Consider the following 22,950-nt stretch of genomic DNA (forward strand, 5'->3'; position numbering starts at 1 on the left):
CTAGATATTTGTGTATTTTGAATTGTTTGAGTTATTATTATTTTTAAATTAATCAACTGCCAATTTTGTAAAAGTTCATCCTAAAAAGGGTATGATACTCTATGATGAAGTCTGCACAGTAGATGAAAGTGATCCTCAGACGCTCTCTCTTGGTTTGTTTTTTAGTGTCCCTGACTGCACCAATGACCCAGTCTCTGATGCCCATCCTCAGAATGCCCTCTGCACCACATGAAGCCTTAGTGCACCATCTCCAACACTTTCTCAACTGCATTCACTAGAGGCAACAACCCAGAATGGCTGAGAACACAGACTCTGGGACTAGATAAGCCTGGGTTTGAAATTAAGTTCCAGTACATGTAACCATATCACTCTGGACAGGTCTTAACCTGTCACAGCACCCATTTTCTCCTCTTGTAAAGTGAAGATATTACATTCCTTCCGAAGTAGCATGTGCCGGATACCCAGTGGGCACTCATCAGAGATTAACCATCATGGAAGCTACTCTTGGGACTCTGAGATTTAAGTGCACAAGCTAAAACAGAGCACAAAGATCCAAATCTCAAACAGCTGTAATTAGTGTCACTAGTGATCAAGAAGGAAAAGATTAGTAAGAATCAGAAAAGGTGGCATTTGAGGCAGGCAGGAAGAATTATACCAGGATCACAAACTAGCTTCCTGGGACTCAACCCTCAGAAGAGTTTGATACAGTTGGCACAGTGTTTTTTAAACCTCTGAGTTTGAATCAAGCTCTTAGTTCCCATAGACACCTACCAATAAGTATCATTTTATATTCATCCCAAATTACATATTTATATTATGTCCTCACTTAAGCAAGTTTTTAGATGAATGAATTATAATGAACACTATTTTCCCACAAGTTAATCTAAATATCAAATACCTTAATATAAATCAGATTACTTTCATTAATTATCACAAATTTCTCCTGTTAAAAAACTGTGATTACCAAATTAGTTTATCATCATCACACATATAGAAATTTACATATCTGCTCTTATAGAAAGAAACAGATGAAGCAGGAAACAATTTAGCATACCGAGAAAAATACTACATATTAGCATACTACAAATGCATACCGAGAAAAAGAATCCAAGTTCCATAAATTTTTTTTGCTTTTTCTCCCCAAATCCCCCCAGTACACATTTGTATATTTTTTTTAGTTGTGGGTCCTTCCAGTTGTGGCATGTGGGACACCGCCTCAACATGACCTGATGAGCCGTGCTATGTCCTCGCCCAGGATCCAAACCGGCGAAATCCTGGGCCAAGGAAGCGGAGCCCGGGAACTTAACCACTCAGCCACGGGGCAGCTCCCTATAAATTTCTTAAAATGAAATTTCTACACATGTCTCAGAAAGATGGCAGAGAATTTCAAGTGGAAAAGTGCGAGTGACATAGACAAAAATGTTGGCTAGCAAAGTGTCTAGAATATGAGAAGATTTCCATAAATATTATTGATCAGATTTCATCTGATCGATATCTATTTTGCAGGCATCTAGTTCCCCAGGTTTCAGGCTACTTATAAAGGCAAATCTCACTTTCCCCATTGACAACTTTCTTAAGTCAGAACTTATTTTCTAACAAGCTAAGGTGAACATGAAGCTGAGATAAAGAGCTTTTCACTGCCTCACAATTTATGAGCACTTAAGAAACATGGTATCATATTGCACATTCCATTACGGACCACAGGTGCCCGTTATGATGAAACTTAACTCTCTGTCCAACAGTAGACAGTGTCTCACATGTATTGCTTTATTTTCTCCATTAAAACTAAAGATTGTTTTAGCACAGTGGTCCACCCCCTCAGGAGTGATTTTGCCCCCTCAGGACATCTGGTAATGTCTGCAGACATTTTTGGTTGTCACACTGGAGGGAAGCTATTAGCACCCAGCGGACAGAGGCCAAGGATGCTGCTAAACATCCTACAATGAACAAGGCAGCCCCTACAACAAAGAGTTACCCAGCCCTAAATGTCAACAGTGCCAAGGAGAAACCCTGTCTTAGCAATGTATAAACAATAATCAAGTCCAGAACAATGGAGGTCAACTTACTAAACAAACCATACATGATAATTTTTAGAAATCTGACTATTGAGGTTACGGTCAGAATATAAAAATATAATAATAATATAAATGTAAATAAATAATTTCATATAATAATTAATTTAAAATAATATAATTGATAATACTTTTATAATAAATATAAAAATAAAATATCTGAAAGCCTATCATCAGATTTTTTACTTCCTAAAATGTCTCCAATCCTTAAAGGTCTTGATGCCAGTTTCTTTAGGTAAGTCTTTTGAAAACACTGTGAATTAAATGAAATCGAATCTACTACAACTACAGGAATTGCAAAACAAAACCGAAACATCTAAACTTACCGCTAAGCCCATCAACATATTTTCACCCACTGTGATCTGAATTCTCAGTCCAAATAAAGCGTTCATTCCTTTGAGTTTTAGTTTATTCATTAGCTGAGTATGCACTTCATATTCCATAAATGGCAACAGATTACTGATAGCTGTGGCATTTGCTTCTGCCTGTGCTTTCTTTTTTAAGCGACACAATCTGTTAAGGAAAATAATTTAGACAGTGAATGGTGTTCTTGGTACCATCTTAAGAAATGTCCAATTTATAAAGCTTTCCAAAAGTGTGCTTGATAAAACATTTCGTTATTTCAAATGGGCTTATTAAGTTATATCAACAATCTTCCATTTTTTTACTGTCTATACTTTTGCTAAAAGTTCTATTTCAATAAACAAAAAGGAAAAAAATCTCAAAATCTCTAGAAATGAAATAAATACTGATCAAAATTACTAGAGAATATAATTTAAAATCTTAGGTTTCATAACTCCATGTGATCATATAATGGATGGATAGCAGGAAAAAAAAGTTAATTTACTCATTAAAAGAATAGAAACTTACTTGAGCATCTACCACATGCCAGGCATGGTGTGGGTGGTGGGTACTAAGCAATGAACAAAACACCAAGTGCCTGTTCTCATGGTTACATTCCAGTGGAGGAGAGTGGGGTGGGAATGAACAAAGACATGAAGTAAGCTCAGAGTGTGTTTAAGAATCAGGTGTCTGAAGAAAATAAACCAGGAAAAGTGAGGGATAAACTAGCGAGAAGGCCTCACAGGTGAGCTGGGGTCTTAATGACATGATGGAACTGGGAGAGTTGGAGAAAGACAATTACAGAATGCAGCTCACACATTAGAAGAACCAAAAGGAGACGTAGCTAAAGTGAAGAGAACAAGGGTGAGAGTGCAGCTAAGGGGCACGACCATGATAGGGTCATATGGGTCATGGTAAGCAGTTTGATCTTAATCTACCAGCAATGGGAAACCCCAGATAGGTTTCAAGTAGTAACATGATCCAATATATATCTTAGGACATCATTTATATTGCTACAAAGAGAATGAAATAAAATGACAAATATGGTGTGGGGATGGTAGACAAGAGGCTATTTAGGTGAGAGACAATGAGAGCTAGTAGTAGTTCTCAAACTTTAGCTTACATCAGAATCACCCAGAGGGCTTGTTAAAAAACAATTACTGGGCACCATCCCCTGAATTTTTGATTCAATAGGTCTGAGGTGAGGCAGGAGAATTTGCATTTCTATAAATTCCCATGAGGATGGTGAAGCTATTGGTCTAGGGACCACACTCTGAGAACCGCTGATGGAGCTAACCTCATCCTCCCTAAAACAGAAATAAATTAAATTAATTATATATTTTTAAAAATCTTCCCAAAAGCATCACAGACAAGGGCAAAGGGGTATAAACATAAGGAGGGAGTATGAGGAAGTTCTTCTGTGGTGGGGAACAGTTCTGTGTCTTGACTGTAGTGGTGGTTACACAAATCTATTTGTGGGATAAAACTGCATAGTACTATACATGTACACGCAAATACATAAATGAATGCAAATTTAAAAAATTGTAAAAACTGAATAAAGTCTGTAGTATAGTTAACAGAATTATACCAATGTCAATTTCTAGTTGATACTCAACTACAGCTGTATGAGATGTCACCAATGGGGAAAGCTGGGTGAAGGGTACATAGGACTCTTTGTACCATTTTTGCAACTTCCTGTGAGCCTATCAGAGTCAAAGGAAACAAAATGACAAACAAAAACCAGCAGAAACAACAGAAAACAAAGAGATTTCAGATATTAAAATCATCAGTTACAGAATCAGTCACATGATATTAGATTTGAAAAAGAACAAAATAAAACTTCTAGAAATAAAAAATAGATTGCCAAAAATTAAAAACCCCAATTATTAGGCTTAATAGCTTATTAGAAACAGCTGAAGAGAGAATTAAAGATTTGAAATATAGATATAAAGTATCCAAAATACAGCACAGAGAAACAAAAAGACAGAAAATACAGAAAAGAGAGTAACAGACATAGGGGAGGCAGTGAGAAAGTCTAACATATTTTAAATCGGAGTATCAAGAAGAGAGGACATGAAACACAGGAAAACTAATATATAAAAATTTCCTAAAACACATGAAAAATACCAATTTACAGATTTAAGAAACCTTCAATTATATATTCAAAGAATATTTAATTGTTATATATATTCAAATATATAACAATTAGGATAAAGAGAACTCCATACCTAACACTTCATAATGAAACTGCAGGAAACCAAAGACAAATAGAATAGCTCACACACAGCCTAAGGAAAAAAATAAGCTATCTTCAAAGGAACATCAGTTAGTCTAATAGGTTACTTTTCAACAGTAGCAAAGAAAGGCAAAAGGCAGTGGAAGCATATCTTCAACATGCTGAAAGAAAATAACTGCCAGCCCAAAATATCTTTTAAAGATAAAACAAATACATTTTCAGACAAGCAAAAATAGTTCACCACCAGCAGATCCACCAAAAGAAATACTAAAGAATATACCTCAGGCAAAAGGAAAACCACCCCAAATGGAAGGTCTAAGATGCAAGAGGGAATGAAAGCAAAATAAATGGATTAGAAATATATTTTTGAATAAAATTCAGTACGACTTTGTAATAGATTTGATGTGGGGAGGTTAGGAAAGAGGACAGTATCAAAGAATACCATATTTGGAATGACGAACTGGATAAAGCAAGGTACTATTTATTAAAATAGAGAAGGCTAATATGAAAGAAGTGGGGAAAATCAGCAATTAGATTTGGAACAAGTATGACATGCCTATGACACATCAAAATGGGATATGAAATAGACAGGTAAGTATATGGGTCTGAAGCTCAGAAGAAAGTTCTAGACTGGAGTTATAAATTTGGGACTCACAGACATATAGATAGCAGACAGACCTATAGGAATTGATGAGTTCAACTAGGGAAAGAGCTTTGAGAAGACGTCCAGATCCATGGTGCTCAAGGATCAAGAAATGAGGAGGAATCAACAGGGAGACTGAAGATTATACATAAAGGCAGGAAAAAGCAGAAAGTGTAGAATTTGAAGTCAAAGGAAGTTCAGGAAGGAGAAAACCATCAACTATGTGACTACTGCTGAGATGCCAAGTAAGATGAGGACAGAAATACTCAATGGACTTGGTAACCTGGCAGTGGTTAGTGACCTAGACAGCTATAGCTGTTTCCTGTATGCCTACCACAATTTAGCGTTTCCTACTTTAGTACATTTTAAAAGGAACTCAACAGCTAAATGAAGTAGTAAAAGAAACACTACATAGCATTGTTCTTTAAAAGAAAAAAAGTCAATTTCCAAAACGTCTTGCGTATTCAATGTCATTAAAGCATACTGAGTCACATTCTAGCCTGCAACAGGTTAATTAATGATCCTCATAATAATAAACATTTGTACAGAATTTAAATGTTTAAAACTGCCTTTGTTATAAATTTGTTATAAACTTGAGTTTTATAAAGAGGATATTTTTCCTCCCAATTTTCTGTACAGTAAAATGCAAGGTTCAGCTGGAACTGTCCAACCTGCCCAGGGTCACAGGTAGGAAACTGTGGAGCAGATATTTGAAAATACGTCTGCTTGACTCCATTACCCATCCTCTTCCAGGGACCCCAGATGTTGCTTCCACAAACATACCTTGCTTGAATAAGACAACCTTTTCCAATAACTGTTGCATCTGTCGGAAGGTCTATAGTTGTAAAGAGAACATCAGGAACTTTTTGTTTCCTGCAGTTATAGCAATATGTGAGATGAGCTGGAAATGGCATGTTCAGTTCATCATATGGGATATGGCAAAATCCACAGCCTGCAGGCAAATTTTCTTCTAGCCTATATGAATACATGAAGAAAAAAAATACAGCATTCTTGAAAATTCTATGCATTTCTTCAAAAACAGAGATTGCGTATACAGTACTTGTATACAATTGACACAACTTCTACCACAGCAGGTTCTAAGAGTACTATTGTGACTGATAAAAATTACCAATGACCATCAGGGTCTGGCTCCATGGCCGAGTGGTTAAGTTCTCACACTCTGCTTTGGCAGCCTGGGGTTCACCAGTTTGGATCTTGGGCACAGACCTACACACCACTCATCAAGCCATGCTGTGGCAGCATCCCACATAAAAGAACTAGAATGACCTACAACTAGAATATACAACTATGTACTGGGCTTTGGGGAAAAAAAAAAGAGAGAGAGAAAGATTGGCAACAGATGTTAGTTCAGGGCCAATCTTCCTTACCAAAAAAAGCATACTTGAAAAAAAAAAAAAAAAGAATTACCAACGACCATAAAATCAGAACCATATGCTTTCCTATGAGAGAAAAGGCTTATACAAGGAGAAAGTCATCTTGCATCAATTCATATGTTTGATGACTTAGCACCTGATAAAAACTACTATTATCCCGGTTTTTTTCTTTGGGATATAACACAAAAAGAAATGGTTAGACAATAAGGGTGACATTTTCCTACTGTCTGACCAATATACCACAAATATAATCACAAAAAAATGCCCATGAAAAAAAATTTTTCAACTACACAACCTAACAATTTGAAAAAAATTTATCATTAAAAAATAAATCCTTTAAGAATACAAAAAAGTAAGTCAAATACAGATATACTCTAAAATTTCTAATTTCCAATGACTGTTTTAATATTTCTTAGAAACCAAAACACCTGTTTCATAAACGACACACATATCATAATTAAACCACAAATGAACAACCCACAACCTTCCCCTTCATTGTAAAATGTTTGTTGTTAACATGCTGTTCATGAATTCCTTTTAGAATGATTAAGCATTTTTTCACTCATTAAATCTGAGGAAATCGGGAGAATAAGAATGCAAATAGAAGGAAGCTCCATGGAGAACTCCAGATTTTCACACAATCACAAGTCCTAGGGTTCTGGAAGATGTGGGTTCTCAGTTCTCTCTAACCTAAAGCAATCCTTTAGAAGCTGAAACACGGCAAGCAGACAAATTAAAGAGGAGAAAGGAAACTCACCCCATACCTACTAGGAGTCAGGCTTTCTGCAGAGTCTTTATATACATTATTTCACTGAATTTTCACAATAACCTTCTAAATCAAATTAAATTACTCCCAAATATTACTCTTTTATTGTTGAGATGGCATTCTGATATATTAGAAGTAACAGGGAAATCAGACAGATCTGAGTAGAGCTGTGTGACCCTGAGTAAGTTATTTAACCTCTCAGAGCCTCTTCTACAAAACTGGAATCACAATTTTATAGGGTTTTTTTGTGAGGTTAAGTAAGAAAACTATGGCTTAACACACACCCCCCTCCCAATCTAATGCCAGCAGACAACAACAAACACCAGGTCCACGTGACCTGAAACCAACCAGAGACACGAAGTAACTTGCTCAGTCACATTAAGTACTAAGTAGCACACCTCAGATCTTAATGCCAGTTTGTTTGAATCCAAAGCCCATGTGTTACAAGGGAGCACAAAAGGATGAAAACTGGGGCAATTTTTAACTAAACACCTCATGGAAATTTGAACGTAAGTGGTGCGACATCATAAGGCTTAAAAAATAAAAGTATCAAAATGTATGAAAGCATTCGAAATGTGAAATGTACAAAAGGGATTGCCTCTGAAGAGTGAGATCATAGGGAATTCTCTCTTCCTTCTACTCTCCTGTATTTTTCAAATTTTCTCTAGTAAGCCCTAATCATTTTACAGCAGGAAAAAAAAGGACATTTTCCTCTTTTACAAATAGGGATGGTATCTGCGGCATCAGACTGCCATGGAAGAGAGTTCACTGTACCCATTCAAGCACAATACCGAAATAGCTGCCTGGGAAAGGTCATTTCTATCTACTCAAGAATGAAATCTACTGATATGGCTGAGAACTACATTGTGGCACCGGGGTAACTCACTGGCAAAGTCAGTTTTCTCAAGAGAACATTCCAATTGTTTAATATTCTTGAAAACGTCCCACCTTCGCTTTCCTATTCATGATGACTTTTAATGTTCTGGAATATATTATGATCAAAATCCACTTTTTAATACTGACAAAAGAAGAAACTGACCAATGTCTTCTATGTGCCTACCAGACCTAAAAGATCTTTTTTATATAGAGACTTGCAAACTTATACTAAATTTGATCACATAGAGAATTTTTTTTGCTTTCTTCCTTAATGTATATTAATATAGTAATACTGGGAAAAAAAGCAAACATGCATACTGTGGGATAAGGAGTAATTAAAATTTATATTATCTGGGTGGAGTCTTGTACCAAACTAATGGTTTTCTGTCTATATATTTGATAATTTCACCTGTTTATGGAAAGCATTTTTGACATTTATAGAAGCTAACAGATTAAAGGGACCAATAATCAAATCAAAAAGTAATCTCATTTTATCTAATGCTTTCACTTTCTCACTCTCTTTCCAAACATTAAAGTCACACTTCACTTTCCATGAAGCTTTTTATATGTCATTTCGGTACAAAATAGTGTTTTGATTGTTTTGCAAATTAAGAATTTTCTCTATAAAAATTGTTTCATGGGCTTTTTCTGTTTTGGAGGTAAGACAAAGGGAAAGGAAAGTAAGAGAAAAAGCAAATAAAAGAAATTATTTCTATAGTGTAACAAACAAAAGATGCATACTTCAAATTCTTCAATTGGTAGTCATACATGTCACTTATCAAGATACCAGAAGTCAAACTGTGTGTCATACGGTGCAGAACCCAATCCGTCTCTGTTGCTGTGGGTTAGGTGAAAACCAGCAAAGCGCCTGGTCCTGATTTCTACCCTGCACCACTGGAACCCACCCTCCGAGAGAAGAACTAGCCCAGCTCTGGAGAAAAACAGTCACCCTCTCCCTTCTCTGCTCTTATGGACAACAAGCCAGGCTGCCATGACAACCTCTGTTCCAAACAGCCCTCCACGGTGCCGTCCTGCAGGAATCTAGGGTTCAGGACCGCCGCCGTGCCGGACGCAGACAAAATACAGACCTCTTCACTACAAGAGAAAAAACGTAAACACGTTAACAATTTCAGGCAATCCAACTGTGGCAAATGTTAAATATCAAAGTGTTACAAGGGTGACAATTTAACTTCAAGTTAGACTGTACTAAATATTAATAATATCACAGGCTTACCTCCTAAACCTAGAAAATAGAAGTAATGTAACGTTATTAAAATGGGGAGGGTAAGAATTCTTTAGTACTTAAAAATTGTAAAAGATAAAGTATAATATTAATGACAATAGATTCCTTTAAAATTGGTAAAGCTGATAAAGACTGGAATGTTTCCAAATAAAACTAGTTACAAACAACATTGTTGAATCCAGCAATAACCCATTTGATACTCATATTAAATTTTATTAAAATTATTCTAAAAGCACAACTATGCACTTATCTATATTGCTATAGCTGAATTTAAACAATAATGAAAAGGTATCTGAAACAAATAATATCCAAAATATACTAAATGGAGTTTACGTTATTATACATATGATAAAAACTGATTTTGAAAAGAATTCTTTGAAACTCTTTATGATATATCACCCAATCCGAAAGCCAAAAAATTAAACAATCAACACAATTATTGAATGAGATCACCCAAAGCAAATGAGAAAAGTAGGGGCCTAGGGATGAAATGCTGGAAACAAAGTGCAAATGGACCAGAAGCCTAAGAGGGCATGAAGGAAATGGACACTTGATCTGTAACTGAATAGAGAGAGGCCAGGCTGAAAACGTTTAAGTGGGCACTGAGAACATGAGGAGGAATAGCAGGGAGCCACTGAAGGCGTGGAATCGAGGAGCTGTAAGAGCAGAAGTGAATTTTAAGAAGTTTAATCCAGTAATAGTATGTAGGATGGGTTAGAACAGAAAAAAATAGTGAAGACTGGATTTAAAGACAAAGATTTTTTGAAGTCTAGAGGAAAAAAAGGAGTTTGTGTCAGATTAATTGACACTTCTAAGTGAAATTAATTGGATTCATCTCTGTGGACTCCTGCATCTGTGACTCATCTCCAGCAACACTGAACCTACAGCTCTGGCTGCTCCAGGTGCTATTCTTTTAGCCTTGACACTCTCCCTATGCCTCTTCCTTTATACATCCCGACTCATCCCCGAGACTCAGTTCAAGCTTCAGTTACTTCATTAATCCTTTCTTCCAACCTTACTTCTAACCTCCAACCCTCTGGGATCCCAAAACATCTTGGGATATCTCTATCATATAATGTATTACACTTGTCATAATTTTCCAGTAGAATGTGAATCTGATGGCCCATATCTCTAGGACCTGAAAGTGTATGACATTAAATCCATGAATGCGACCAGACTATGTACTGAGGATAAGCATAACAAAGGTAGTAGTTTAACAAGAGTAGAACAGCTACAATGGGAACAGAACAGTTCAAGAGTATAATACATGGTCTGCAAAGGAAACAAAGGGCCCTCAGAAGATGAAATAGCTTGGCTCTGTAATGTCCACATTTACTACAGTCAAATCATTTTTCTCTAACAATAATGATCAACACAAGTGCAAGAGAATTATCCATGTAATAGCTGGCAGTAAGAATTATCTTCTTACTGTTTCTAGATGACATCTGTTATAAACTTTTGAAGAGGCTGAAAGTAGGGTTCAAGGATGGCAGAGAGCAAATCAAGTCAGAACCCAAGTAAGGAACTGGGAAACCTCTTGGTTAAGTTAAGGGCCAAAACAAACCAACTGTAAATAAGCAAATAGGATGGGTGAAAAAATACTAAGTTGTGATCCGAGAGTGAAATTTCATAGTTCCAAATTTTTAAAGAGGAACAGTTATTTCAAGAAATAACGAAGTACAAAATATGGTTGAAAGTCAAGTGAGGACAGAGGACTTGAGAATGAGAAAGCACAATGCCAGGATGTCAGAAGAGAATCGTGTAACTGGAGGAGATGGCAGAGAAGTAATTAAGGAAGGCAGGAGAATGTTTTGGAGGTAGAAAAGTCTGAACTGTGGAATGCATGGACTTTAAAGGCAGAGAGGTTGTTCAAATGAAAGGTAGGAAAAACAGGAGTCGAGAACTAAGAGTATGAGGTCTCTTCCTAATTTCACAAAGTTAGGAAGGATGACTTGTTGGCAGGAGAAAGTTAAGTCACAATTAGTAAAGGAAGGCAAAAAGAGTTTACAGACAAACTTTAAAGACACATGGCAATTCATTTACAGTAGATCAAGGGTTTTAAAGATCTGAAAGGAAGAAGTCAGAAGAGTCAGTATTATATTCTCACTTAATCCCTCAATAACCTTAATTGACAGGTGGCTATTATCTCCATTTCAATGTATACATTGAGGCTCAGAGAAGTAGACCAACTTTCCCAAAGTTTCACAGCAATTAAGTGGCAAAAATGGCGTATGAACCTCAGTCTGATGTACTTTAAAATCCATGCTCCTGGATCACTCTACTATTCTTCTTTTCTCTATATTTGCACAAAGCTTTTCCTCTTTCAGTTGACAATCTGTAAATTACACCATCTAGAAAATCAAGTTGTTATTATCATTTACCAGATGCTAGTTGATTCACTGTAGCCCACTACAGCATGACAGCCTAAAGCTTTAGCATGTGACTTTATTTCTTGTCTGATTTCTGCCCACCACGCATCTCGAGTTTCTGGTTCATCTGAAAAATAAATTTTAAATCAGTTCACTACTCAACAGCACATTGTCTGGATGAACAAGAAATGCTTAAAATAAATATACTCCGGAAGACAAAGAAATACTGTTCTACAGCAGATTTTAAAACTTCACAACTTTAAAATGCTCCTTCTCAAAAATTTCAACATCTTAATGTAATGCTACTTCTCAAAATGTTTAACGTTTTAAACTTGATTGCCAGAAAATAAATCACCTAGTTCTATTTGCTTTATTACTTTAAGGGACACCAACAGGGATGTATTTTAGTAAATACAACTTAAAATGGAGACCCAGAGTTTCCAGATTTTAAGCTTAAAGTGAGAGGATATCTTATGTCTCACCTCACTGAGTGAAGACTTTATGAGTCATATTCATAATTTAATTTAAATTCTGATTTCATTTCCTGGTACCTATTTTTTATAACCCACTATATTCTGGGTTCTTTCCAAGGCAAAGATTTGTCGATGTTAAAGAAGAGAAGCCATCTATAGGACCCAACCTTCTAAAGAAATGTGGGTCCTAAAGCAAAGTGACAAGAAATAAAGGGACTAACCAATTCAAAATAAAGAAAGCAAATACATTTAAAAGATTAATACAAATATTTTGGTTAATGTATGTAAGGACAAATTTCAGATAGAAGACTATAACTCTATGTATGGCTCTGTAATGAAGAAAATGCCTTAGCATCACAGAATTGTATTAGATTGTCATAGAGGAGTCCAATATTGCTTGTAATGGAGCATTATAAATGGAGCATCTGTCACATATACTTCCTAATCACTCGCATTTGGCTGCAAATTACTGGCGAACAGCAGCTGCAAATTATAGTAACTTTTTATGTGCAAAGATGCTAAAAACAGAAGCAGTCTATAATCAGCATATCATAATTTGGTTTTTTTGTGGCCAATTCCGTCTGGGAAGAATCTGAGATTAAAAAAACTTACTCGACTCTATACAGGATGCTAAGTTCTTATTGTAAATTTTCCACATAAAAGGCACTATTAAAACTGAAAATCAATCCAAAAACTTCCTTTTTTGAATTTCAGTATATATCCACTTACAAATATGTTTTCCAAAATAAGTAGAATAAGTAGAATTATACTCACTAGGAAAATACTGCAGACAGCAAAGTAAAGAAAAGTTACAAGGCTTGTGATAGCTCACATTCCTATGATGTGATTTTGTTTCCCCCACAAGGAGGAGATCAGCAAAAGGGAGAATTGAGCAGATAAAAGCCAGAACTACAAATGACGCCAGCCAGTTCTTGAATTAAAGTTTTGGATCCAAGACAGAGCTACCCTAAAACTTTCTTTCAGAAGAAAAGAAAGAAATGCAGACTCCAGGAAACTGAGGAAAAGATCAAAGTATGAGATAAAATGAAGAGAGAGAAATAGAAAAGACTACAATACGGTGTTAGCAATCAATATTATGAATTAAGAAATGTGTGAGGCAATTAAGTGGCCCTATTTTGCACATACTCGCTCAAGTTAAAGCATTTCTTCATATTCCTAACTGAAATATAGACATTAACAGCACAAATACACTTGCAAATCCATGCTCTCTGTTTCTTTTAGGACATACATGTTTCCAGACCAATTCGGACATCTATTTAACATCATCCTTTCCTAATAGGGAATTTTTATATCATAAAGCAAACTTTCATTTAAGTAGTTGCTAAATCTATGAAATTATTTATGATCCTTTGAAAAGAGACATAAAAAAATAATAGAAACATATCTCAGTTTAGAAAATAATTACTATCCTGAAAAACTGTAAAATAAGCAGTCTAACTTTTCTTAAATTCACTAGTAAAACCTGCTATTTACTTTTTACACTGTTCTGGAAGTTTAAAATAGTATTTGCTAAAGCAAATAACTGTATACTATGTTTATATAAAAGTAGATTTTTCTCACGTTAGGTCTGCCTACATCTGTGCCACAAGTAATACATGGTAGCTTTTCTGTTTTAAAACGAATTTTACAGGAAGTAATCCATAACATTATTTTTTAAGTTAGCAAAAAAATGGAGGAAGCTAGTTATTTTAAGTTCAAGATATACTTATTTAGAAATGGCCAGCATGTTCTAAATGGAAAAGTATGTAATAATAATTACTATGAGATACATGTAACCACATACAATACAAAGTTTACTTACATCAAACTTACCTTGGTATAACACATAAAATAATCAGATAATTAAACCAAACACTATGAAAGAATAAGTGGCTGATTAAAAAAAAAAAAAGCTGAATGCAGCGCAAGTGGAGCATTCATATTCTTCTGACAAGTTCACAAGCAGCCTTTGACACGTGAGCCACACACCGCACATGGGGATGCCATCGTTATAGTAATAAAGTATTTACAAGATTAATAAAAGCTAAAGAGTTACATAACATGGCAGCTAGGGAAGCAAATGGCATATGTCCACACTCTGAAGAATTTCTTAAATTTGGTTTTTGGCTAAAGCAAAAGCTCAAAGAACAAAGGGTTTTGCAAAGCAGATTCAGCAGACAAGAGCCAGAAACAGTGGATATTCGGGCGCATGCTTGGATCAGGTGACAGTACAGACTGAAAACTATGGCAGCTCACTGAAATGAGTTACAGAAAGTAATGGCCCTAGATTCTAGGTGAAAGCAAGGCAAGCATACAGTAGGGAGCACTGGATCACAAACTAGGAATTGGATTAACAATAATTATCTACAACTGTAAGCAAGAAGCCAAAGGATGAATTTTTTGGCTATTAAATTTAGGGCTTAATTAAAAAAAATTAAGATTAATCAATTTATTTAATATTAAAGAAAAATTAAATTTATCTTCAAATCCTTATTATACTTAGGCCAGAGCTGAGCCAGAGAACATTCAAGTAGTAATTATGATTCAGACTAACTCGTTACAACTGAAAATTCAGAAATATCACAGCATTTAATCTCCATAATGGAACTTCTGAACCTTAAAAACTGCTAACCACATCTTATAGGAGACGCATGAGTGAATTTGAATTGTTTTATTCACCCTACAAAGTCAAAACTGAGGATCTACGACACTTATATAAAAGGCAAAACAAAGAGTCTGGCTTAAAAATTTATGGCAACAGTCCATGCCATAATGAAACTGGATACAATTTAGTCATTTGAAAGATAGACAGCTGAGATGTGAGGGTCCCAATTAATAAATATTTCAGAGACGTCAAGAAAAAAATATCTTCCCTTTAAAATACCATGCTCCTCCCAATAACCTATAGAATTATTTATAATTATAAAAAGATATTTTAGGATAGATTAAAATTTATTTTATACAAATTATATTTCACACTATTTTATGTTTTTCTTCTATGGGTCAAAACTCTTCTTAGATAATATCACAAATCTTTTAATATATTCTTTTTAATTGTAGGCATGAACTGAGATCTCCATCAATACCTCACTGGTGCCTCTTTTAGGGGTAACATCAGCATGCTTGGGTTGACATCACAATTAACTTATTTTACTACTGTTACTTTTCTAGAGCATGGCCATAGCTTGATATCTTGCCATCTTTTTAGCATTTTATCTTGCTTCTGAAATACATGTAGAACTGGTAAAGATGCCTAAAAGGACTGTAATAGTCTATATCTCAGAAAGTAAAGAAGTAAACAACTCAACATAATATGCCTTTATAAAACTTAATCCCGTTGAGATTTTAGGCAATCACACACTTGTCACTAAGAAACACTGACTACCTGAAGTGTTAAATTTAGTTCTATTTTTAAATAGCTCTGGGAGAGAATAACTCTGCCCTCGAGAATCTGTAAATCTGTGAAAGAAAAAAAGGAAATGGATAGTTATTCAATCTAATTTTCAAAGGAACAAGGAGATAAAGTGTTAACCAGGATCAAATGAAGGTTTTTAACACAATGACAGTCTATCTAGTTAATGGACAGCATAAAAAGTTACATTCTCAAATACCTGAAAGTACTGTTCTAGCCCAAAACAACCTTTTGAAGAAGATAAATTTCCCCTAATGAAATAGAAATTAGACAGTTCAGGTTCAAGGGAGTATACAACCTCAAACTGGGTGGGGGTTCAGTACCAGAACCAGGAAGAAGAGCTTCATCACAGAGGGAGTGACGTGCAAATTCAGAACAGACATCAAGACAAAGTAATTTGGGATGTTAGGATGGTAGCTGGAATATAATCCACGTTGGATCAAACTGGAGTCTTCACTATTTAGGAAAAAAGTAAGATATGTAATCTACTCCTTAATTGTGAAATTTCACTCTTTATATATATATGATGTATCTGGAGACCAGTTACATGACAGAGAGAAAATTATATATTACATTTACATGTTACGTTATAATAATGCAATGAATATCCAGTTACATTTTATATATAATAAAGAGTGAAATTTCACAATTAAGAAGATTACATATCTGACTTCTTTGTACAGATAGTAAAGAATGGGTAGTAATGAATATCCAGTTACATTATATAAAGAGAGAAAATTATATATTACATTTACATGTTATATTTTATAGAAAGAAAAGCTCACATATCATATATGCTACATTTATGCCTTCTTGAATTCTATGTATCTACTTCCTGAAAACCTTATTAAAATGCTGAAAACCAAAAACTGCTTAACTACTTTAGGCTTAGTTTTGCACATCTCTCATGAGTACCTCTCAGATGGAGTAAAAACAATTGCTGAGATCATCAGTAGAATTCAAGTTCCAAGGAAGCTTATCTCCATTTAACTAATACACACACACAAACACTGCAAAATCATGTAACAAATAGTCTAGACTGGGGATGTACACAGAGTGTCTGCCTGGCTGACCAGTGGTGTTCCCGATCCCCGACACTGTGCTCAACACATGGTAGGCATGCCACAAACATCCACCGAATAAAAGGTTTTTACTTAAAACTAGAAAAAAACCCCACCTTGGACATTCAGATTGATATGTATATTCTATAAATATTTCCTTACACATCACCTGACACATTTTGTTAAAACTAAATATTTTAAAGTAATAATTATATTCATTTTTCTAGGTTTTAGCTATTAATTTTTGTCCCCCAAATAATTTGAATTTTCTAAACAACTATAATTCTGATAACTAACTAAAAGGAGGAATATTTTCTAAATTCGGACCACTAATCTAAAGTTTGCTTTATCACTAGCAAAAGTTTATTATAAGATTGAGAAAATCTTAAGTATGTGTCATAAAATCTACAATCTGTCTAAAACATATACAAAAACTTTTTAAAATACTCTCAAAAACAAAAGAAAAGTTATCCAGTTTTAAACAACCTGTTTTACTAACTTGGGACTTCAAACATTCACTCTTAAAAATACTGTCTGAGTTTGGAAGCTATTTCAAACCAGTGCTTTTCAAACTGTATTATATAACTACTTTATATTGCCCCTTGTCACTTCCTGAAAAAATATCTAAGTTGACAAGCATCCTATACAAAGAAAGAACAACAAATTTTCCTCAACTACACTGAGACTACTGCTAACTAAAAAATCTATGTACGAGCCATTCAGAAATATTTTTACTGATAAACTCAGGGAAAAAAAGAAGATCATAGCCATGTGGAAAACAATGAGCTAGCATTATTAAAATTTACTCTTAAAATATTTCTTACAACTCCACTTTCAAAGAGACTTGAGTTTCCAAAAGAGAGGACTCGATTGCTCGCTGGGATTTTAAACTTTTGAATATGTGGAATAATCATGATCTTTCTCTCTCTCTCAGCTCAAAGTTGCCAATAGCCTGTTTCACTCGCCACATTCCAGTAATTACCAAGTAATTACCTGTCGATTTTACATTCTAAATATTTTGTAAATTTATGGTTAAGACTGTAAGCCCTGAAGCCAGAGTAGTAAGGTTCAAATTTTGGCTCAGCCATTTCCTAATTTACCTTGGGAAAATTGCTGTTTTGTTTTGCTAATCTACAAAATAGGAACAGGGTGTACCTTAGAGTTGTGTTCTGACAATTAAATGACCTAGTACCACAGAACACTTAGAAAAGTGCCTGGCACACAGCAAGTGCTCTATAAACGTTAGCTCTCCTATCACCACCAAATCCTAGGTCACTTATCTGGCCAGGACTACTGCAGTCTACTAACTAGTCTCCCTGTCTCTAGTATTGCTGCCTTTAAATCCATTCTCTATCCTATAGTCAATGATCTAATGCAAATGTGACAACGGGCTATCGGTCTTATTCCTATGCCCCTCCAACGCCTGCCATGTCACACACGATATTTGTAAATGCTGCACCTGCACCCTCCCCTTCCTAGCAGCAAGACTCATCTTATCTTTCTCAAAGCCTGTCACCAGGCCTGAAACCTAAGAAGTAAGATAAGAAAAGGTTTAGAGTGAGATGTGTGTTAGTCAGATGATAGAACAATCTTGGAAAGTGGAAAAGGCAAAAGTTAAACCTTATAGACATAGTAAAGACTTTGTCCACGTAAGCAGAAGTACAGAATTTGGCAAGGAGAAACATAGTTGAGGAAGTAGTATATCTTGCCATCTTTTAAAATAACAAGGTTTCAACTCCTTAAACTATTAATGATCAAGGTTTCAACTCCTTAAATTATTAATGATCAATCTGCCCTCAATGTCCTTTTTCTATATAATTACTTTTCTCTTCCCACTACAATAATCCGCCTATGTTTTAAAAGTATATTTATTTTTATTAAATGAATCCAGTAAGGTATTTTCAATTTATCACTAAAAATCAAGTATAAAGCATTACATTAAAAATGATTCTTTTGGGGCCGTCCCGGTGGTGCAGCGGTTAAGTGCGCACGTTCTGCTTTGGCGGCCGGGGGTTCATGGGTTCGGATCCCGGGTGAGGACATGGCGCCGTGTGGCAAGCCATGCTGTGGTAGGCGTCCCACATATAAAGTAGAGGAAGATGGGCACGGATGTTAGCTCAGTGGCAGTCTTCTTCAGCAAAAAGAGGAGGATTGGAAGATGTTGTTAGCTCACGGCTTATCTTCCTTGGAAAAAAAGGATTATTTTCCTTCTAAGCAATGTGATACACGCTGGCAAAAACTTGGATAGGAAATAGAGGTGATTTCCCTAAAGATTTACCAATTGATGTTGGTCTAAATCTGCCAAGTTGGGGCCTGATGCAAGTGTTTACTAGACTGAATTCAGGTAAATCTGCATGATGAACATGAGTTACTTCATAGTCAAGCATGCATTACTTACATCAGAACTTACATCCTGGACTCCTAAGAACAAAAAGTTTATAATATTGAAAAGATTATGAGATATTATCTAAAACGCAGAGCCTCTTGGAGTTTCTGTTCTTGTTTTTCTGTAAATAGATATACTTTCTGACACAAAGAACTGAAAAAGTTCTAAATTCTAAAATGCAAATAACGTAAAAGTTCAGACATTTATATTATTAAGAGAATATGCTTTTATCAAAAAAAGAATTGGCTTTGACTCTAAACCACATCATCAGCTGTAACATTATCTTAGTTTAGTTTCCTTAAAAGCTACAAACTATATCCATATGAAATTACTAAAAAAGAATAATTGTATTTTCGTGTGGAAGGGGAAGGAAGAAAGCTTATGAAAACTATTAATCTCCCAAAAGTCGTTTTTACTTACCAAATTTTGGAACACTTCTAGAATTATACACAAAATTCTAATAGTTATGCTTTTAGAGTATTTATAGAACACTAAATGCATTATATTCAAATCTAAAGTGAAGTTTAAGTATACTTTAAGATTATCAAACGAGTTATTTAATACTTATAATACATTTAACAACTAGTATTTCCTTAATCGTAAAGCTAATGCCTATGTCATTTTCCTGACACGAAAAAACTGTCCAAAACTATTTAAAATTATCATTCTGAAAGTTAATCATCTAACAAAAGCCATTTGTAATTTAGGATATTTCTATGGTTTTGATTAGTTCACTTTAGTTAACACATTTTAATATTTGCATTTCCATGGAAATTACAAATTACATGTATTGCAGAATGTAGCTGTATAACTGAATTGACATTAAAACTATTTAATCTACAACATTTCTAAAAACTTCACTGAGCTGCCATAATTTTTGTCAGCATATGTAGTACTGAATGACCATTAAAATACCTGAATTGAAACTATTCCAGTCTAGCAGTTTGTAAGATCTTGTGTTACCCATAATTCCGACAAAGGCTGAGTTCAAAACAGCAAATTAGTAGATCAGTTTTAGGTGCAGAATAGTAGGAAAAAAAACAAAAAGCACTACAAACAAGAACACAATTGACAACACCACTCGACAGGAACTGGAAAGACACAGACAGCAGAGTTAATAAGAAGTAGAAATAGAAAGGAAAGGAGGAGCATGCTATCATAATCTAACATTAACTAAAGTCTATTATTTAAGATAAATTACCTTGATTTTTAAAACTACCCCATTCTTTCCCTTATTATATGATCCTGTTGGCTTAATACTTAACAAAAAAGGAAGTTCTAAAACAAATAACTCCAAAATAATAATCCATAGAGTTAGCAGGTGGTAGTGGTTTTAAAATAAGACTTTTTTTCCTTCTACACTCAGTGTGAAATGAAAGTTTCCCATATTCAGTAGTCAAAAAATAGCTGTAAGATTCATTTGAAAGTGCACATACAGCTCTTTTAACATTAGCACATGCATCTCAGTCCATAAGTTTCTCTCAGCAGAGTTAACTCGGTGGCATAAAGTCAACACATTATCAGTATGGTAGATGCTAATCGAGAGCTTTGTTTTGTTTTAATGTTCAACTTTTCTCAACAAATTGAAATTTTTCCACAAATAATTTTTAAGGGGCTTGTAGATTAATAAAATGTCCTTAAGAAAATGTTCCTTTTTAATGCATAATACATATATAAAACAATCTAAAGAATGTGATATTTATATCAAAATAATGCAATGTCGGAACCATTAGAACATATAAATTGATTTGTATTTAACTGAAAATAAAACAAAACTAAAATATAACTTATACACCATTACAAGCATTTACATGTATATGACCATAATCTTTTGGGAAATAGTCCATTAGTAACTGAGAATTTCTACAGGTGAAGTGAAAAAATATTCTGAAAGGGGAAGAAAGGAAGAGAATGGAAAAGCTGGTAATTACAATACACAAACGTAGTTTGTAATAAGGATTCCTATTTTCTTCCCAGGCCTGGATTCTTACATTTCTTACACAGCTAGAATAAACTGGCAAATATGAATAACACCCAAAAGTCGCTTTTAAAAAAGTAAGGCAACTTTAAATACAGCTCTCTACTTAAACTTATTTAAGTAACCTTCACTTGTTCTCCCAGACTCTACAGCTTACTCAGAGTACATGGAAGCAACAATAAAAGTGAAATGCTTTCAGGAAACAGAAGACATCACCAACAATTGAATATATTTGTGAAACTATTGTTGGAGCTATTATACCAGTGGGTGTCATCTATCAAAATATTTGAGTCAATGGTCCACGGAAACATGGGTAACTAGCCTTGGGTCACACAGTTAATGTCAGGTATCTTAAAGCAGTATTTCCTTGCACTTTCCAAATAATTCAAGTTCCTAAACACAAAGCTGTGGAACTTGGTATAGCCTTCAAGGTCTCAATACATTAAACTGCGAACAGTGTAAATTTGTCTTTAATTACTACAGAATATACAAATACTACATGAAGAAAAGATCTTAAATTGACCAGAAAAATAAGGAACAGGGAAAAAAAATAATAAACCACAGAAGAAAAAGAGAAGACTGATGCTCACAAGATGCATTTGCTCAGCTTCAGTGAAATAATCCTAGCTAGTACCGCTTTTCTGAAATCCCATTCAGGGTCTAGAAAAATTCCATTCTGTTTCTCTGTAATTATTAACTCAAATGACATCAAACCACAGGGCATAGATTAAATTTTTTTAAGTCTTTTAAATGGTAACGCTCTGTATCCTCAAAATCACTATCCGCAATGTTTTGCATACAGTAATTTCAAAGCATTTTACTCTTCTTATAGCTGTTAGTACAAGCTTCAGGAAGAGGTTACTGGAAGTGACAATTTAAAATTTTAAAAACTAAATATATATGTGTGTATATGTATATATGTATCTATGCCAAATAAGAATACTAATATAACTTCAGGTTTAAGGTATGTCATGAAAATAGTAAGTGACCGGAGCAAGTTACTGGGCATCTAATCAATGAGAGATACAAGAGCACATTCCATACAGCAAGTTCCTACTACACTTATCACGCTTATTTTAGATTTAGAAAAATCACCAAAGCATTTCTCATCCAAGGGCCTGAAATTATTGGGACTTTGATGCCTTTCCTCCTTTACAAACATGGCCCCATGTTTTAAAGAAGAGAGCCTGTTTTAAAGAAGAGAGCCACTATTTTTACTTGTCCACTTATATAGCACACACAGCTACATAAAAGAAACTGAGGAACCACAGACAGCAGCTTTTTAAAAAATTCTTTGATATTCTACACAATGTTTACAATTACATTTTAAAAGAATGCTTCTTTTAGGAACAAGGAAGTTACTCAAATAATCTATAAAGAGTTACTGCTAGCAAAACAAATTAACTTAACATCTTAATGGCCACAATGGTCAAATTATAATATTTGTTATCTGCCTGGGTCAAAGAAAACAGCTGACCCAAAAGTTTCTTAAGGATCCCTCAAAGTGATACCCTAGCCAAAAACGAATGAAAATTTGTTTTGTATAAAAAAGTAACTAAAATCTACTTCTACTTAGTTTGATTATTTTTAATTAAGATTACTGCAAATGTTTTAAAGCAACATGTGCCAGTTTATATCTTCTTTTTCATTTCTCTTTTCAGATAGATTTGGCTTAAAAAAACAACATTATAAAAATCAT

General features: G+C 34.6%; 1 protein-coding gene across 50 annotated transcripts in view; it reads right to left on the bottom strand.

Moving 5' to 3' along the window:
• The window catches only part of C2CD5 (C2 calcium dependent domain containing 5), an 88,826-nt gene that overhangs the window by 25,441 nt on the left and 40,435 nt on the right, over positions 1–22,950 (bottom strand). For 29 of the 50 annotated variants that reach the window (XM_023643232.2, XM_070270080.1, XM_023643239.2 and 26 more), the window contains 4 exons: positions 11,954–12,068; positions 9,329–9,424; positions 6,077–6,268; positions 2,399–2,585 (listed from right to left, as the gene is read on the bottom strand). In XM_023643232.2, coding sequence (XP_023499000.1) covers positions 2,399–2,585; positions 6,077–6,268; positions 9,329–9,424; positions 11,954–12,068 — 590 coding nt within the window. Of the gene's footprint in view, positions 1–2,398; positions 2,586–6,076; positions 6,269–9,328; positions 9,425–11,953; positions 12,069–20,188; positions 20,255–22,950 lie in introns of all 50 variants that reach the window. The other 21 variants (XM_023643228.2, XM_023643230.2, XM_070270051.1 and 18 more) reach the window with 1 other exon arrangement.

Source organism: Equus caballus, chromosome 6 (assembly GCF_041296265.1).
Source record: "Equus caballus isolate H_3958 breed thoroughbred chromosome 6, TB-T2T, whole genome shotgun sequence".
NCBI classification, from domain to species: Eukaryota; Metazoa; Chordata; class Mammalia; order Perissodactyla; family Equidae; genus Equus; species Equus caballus.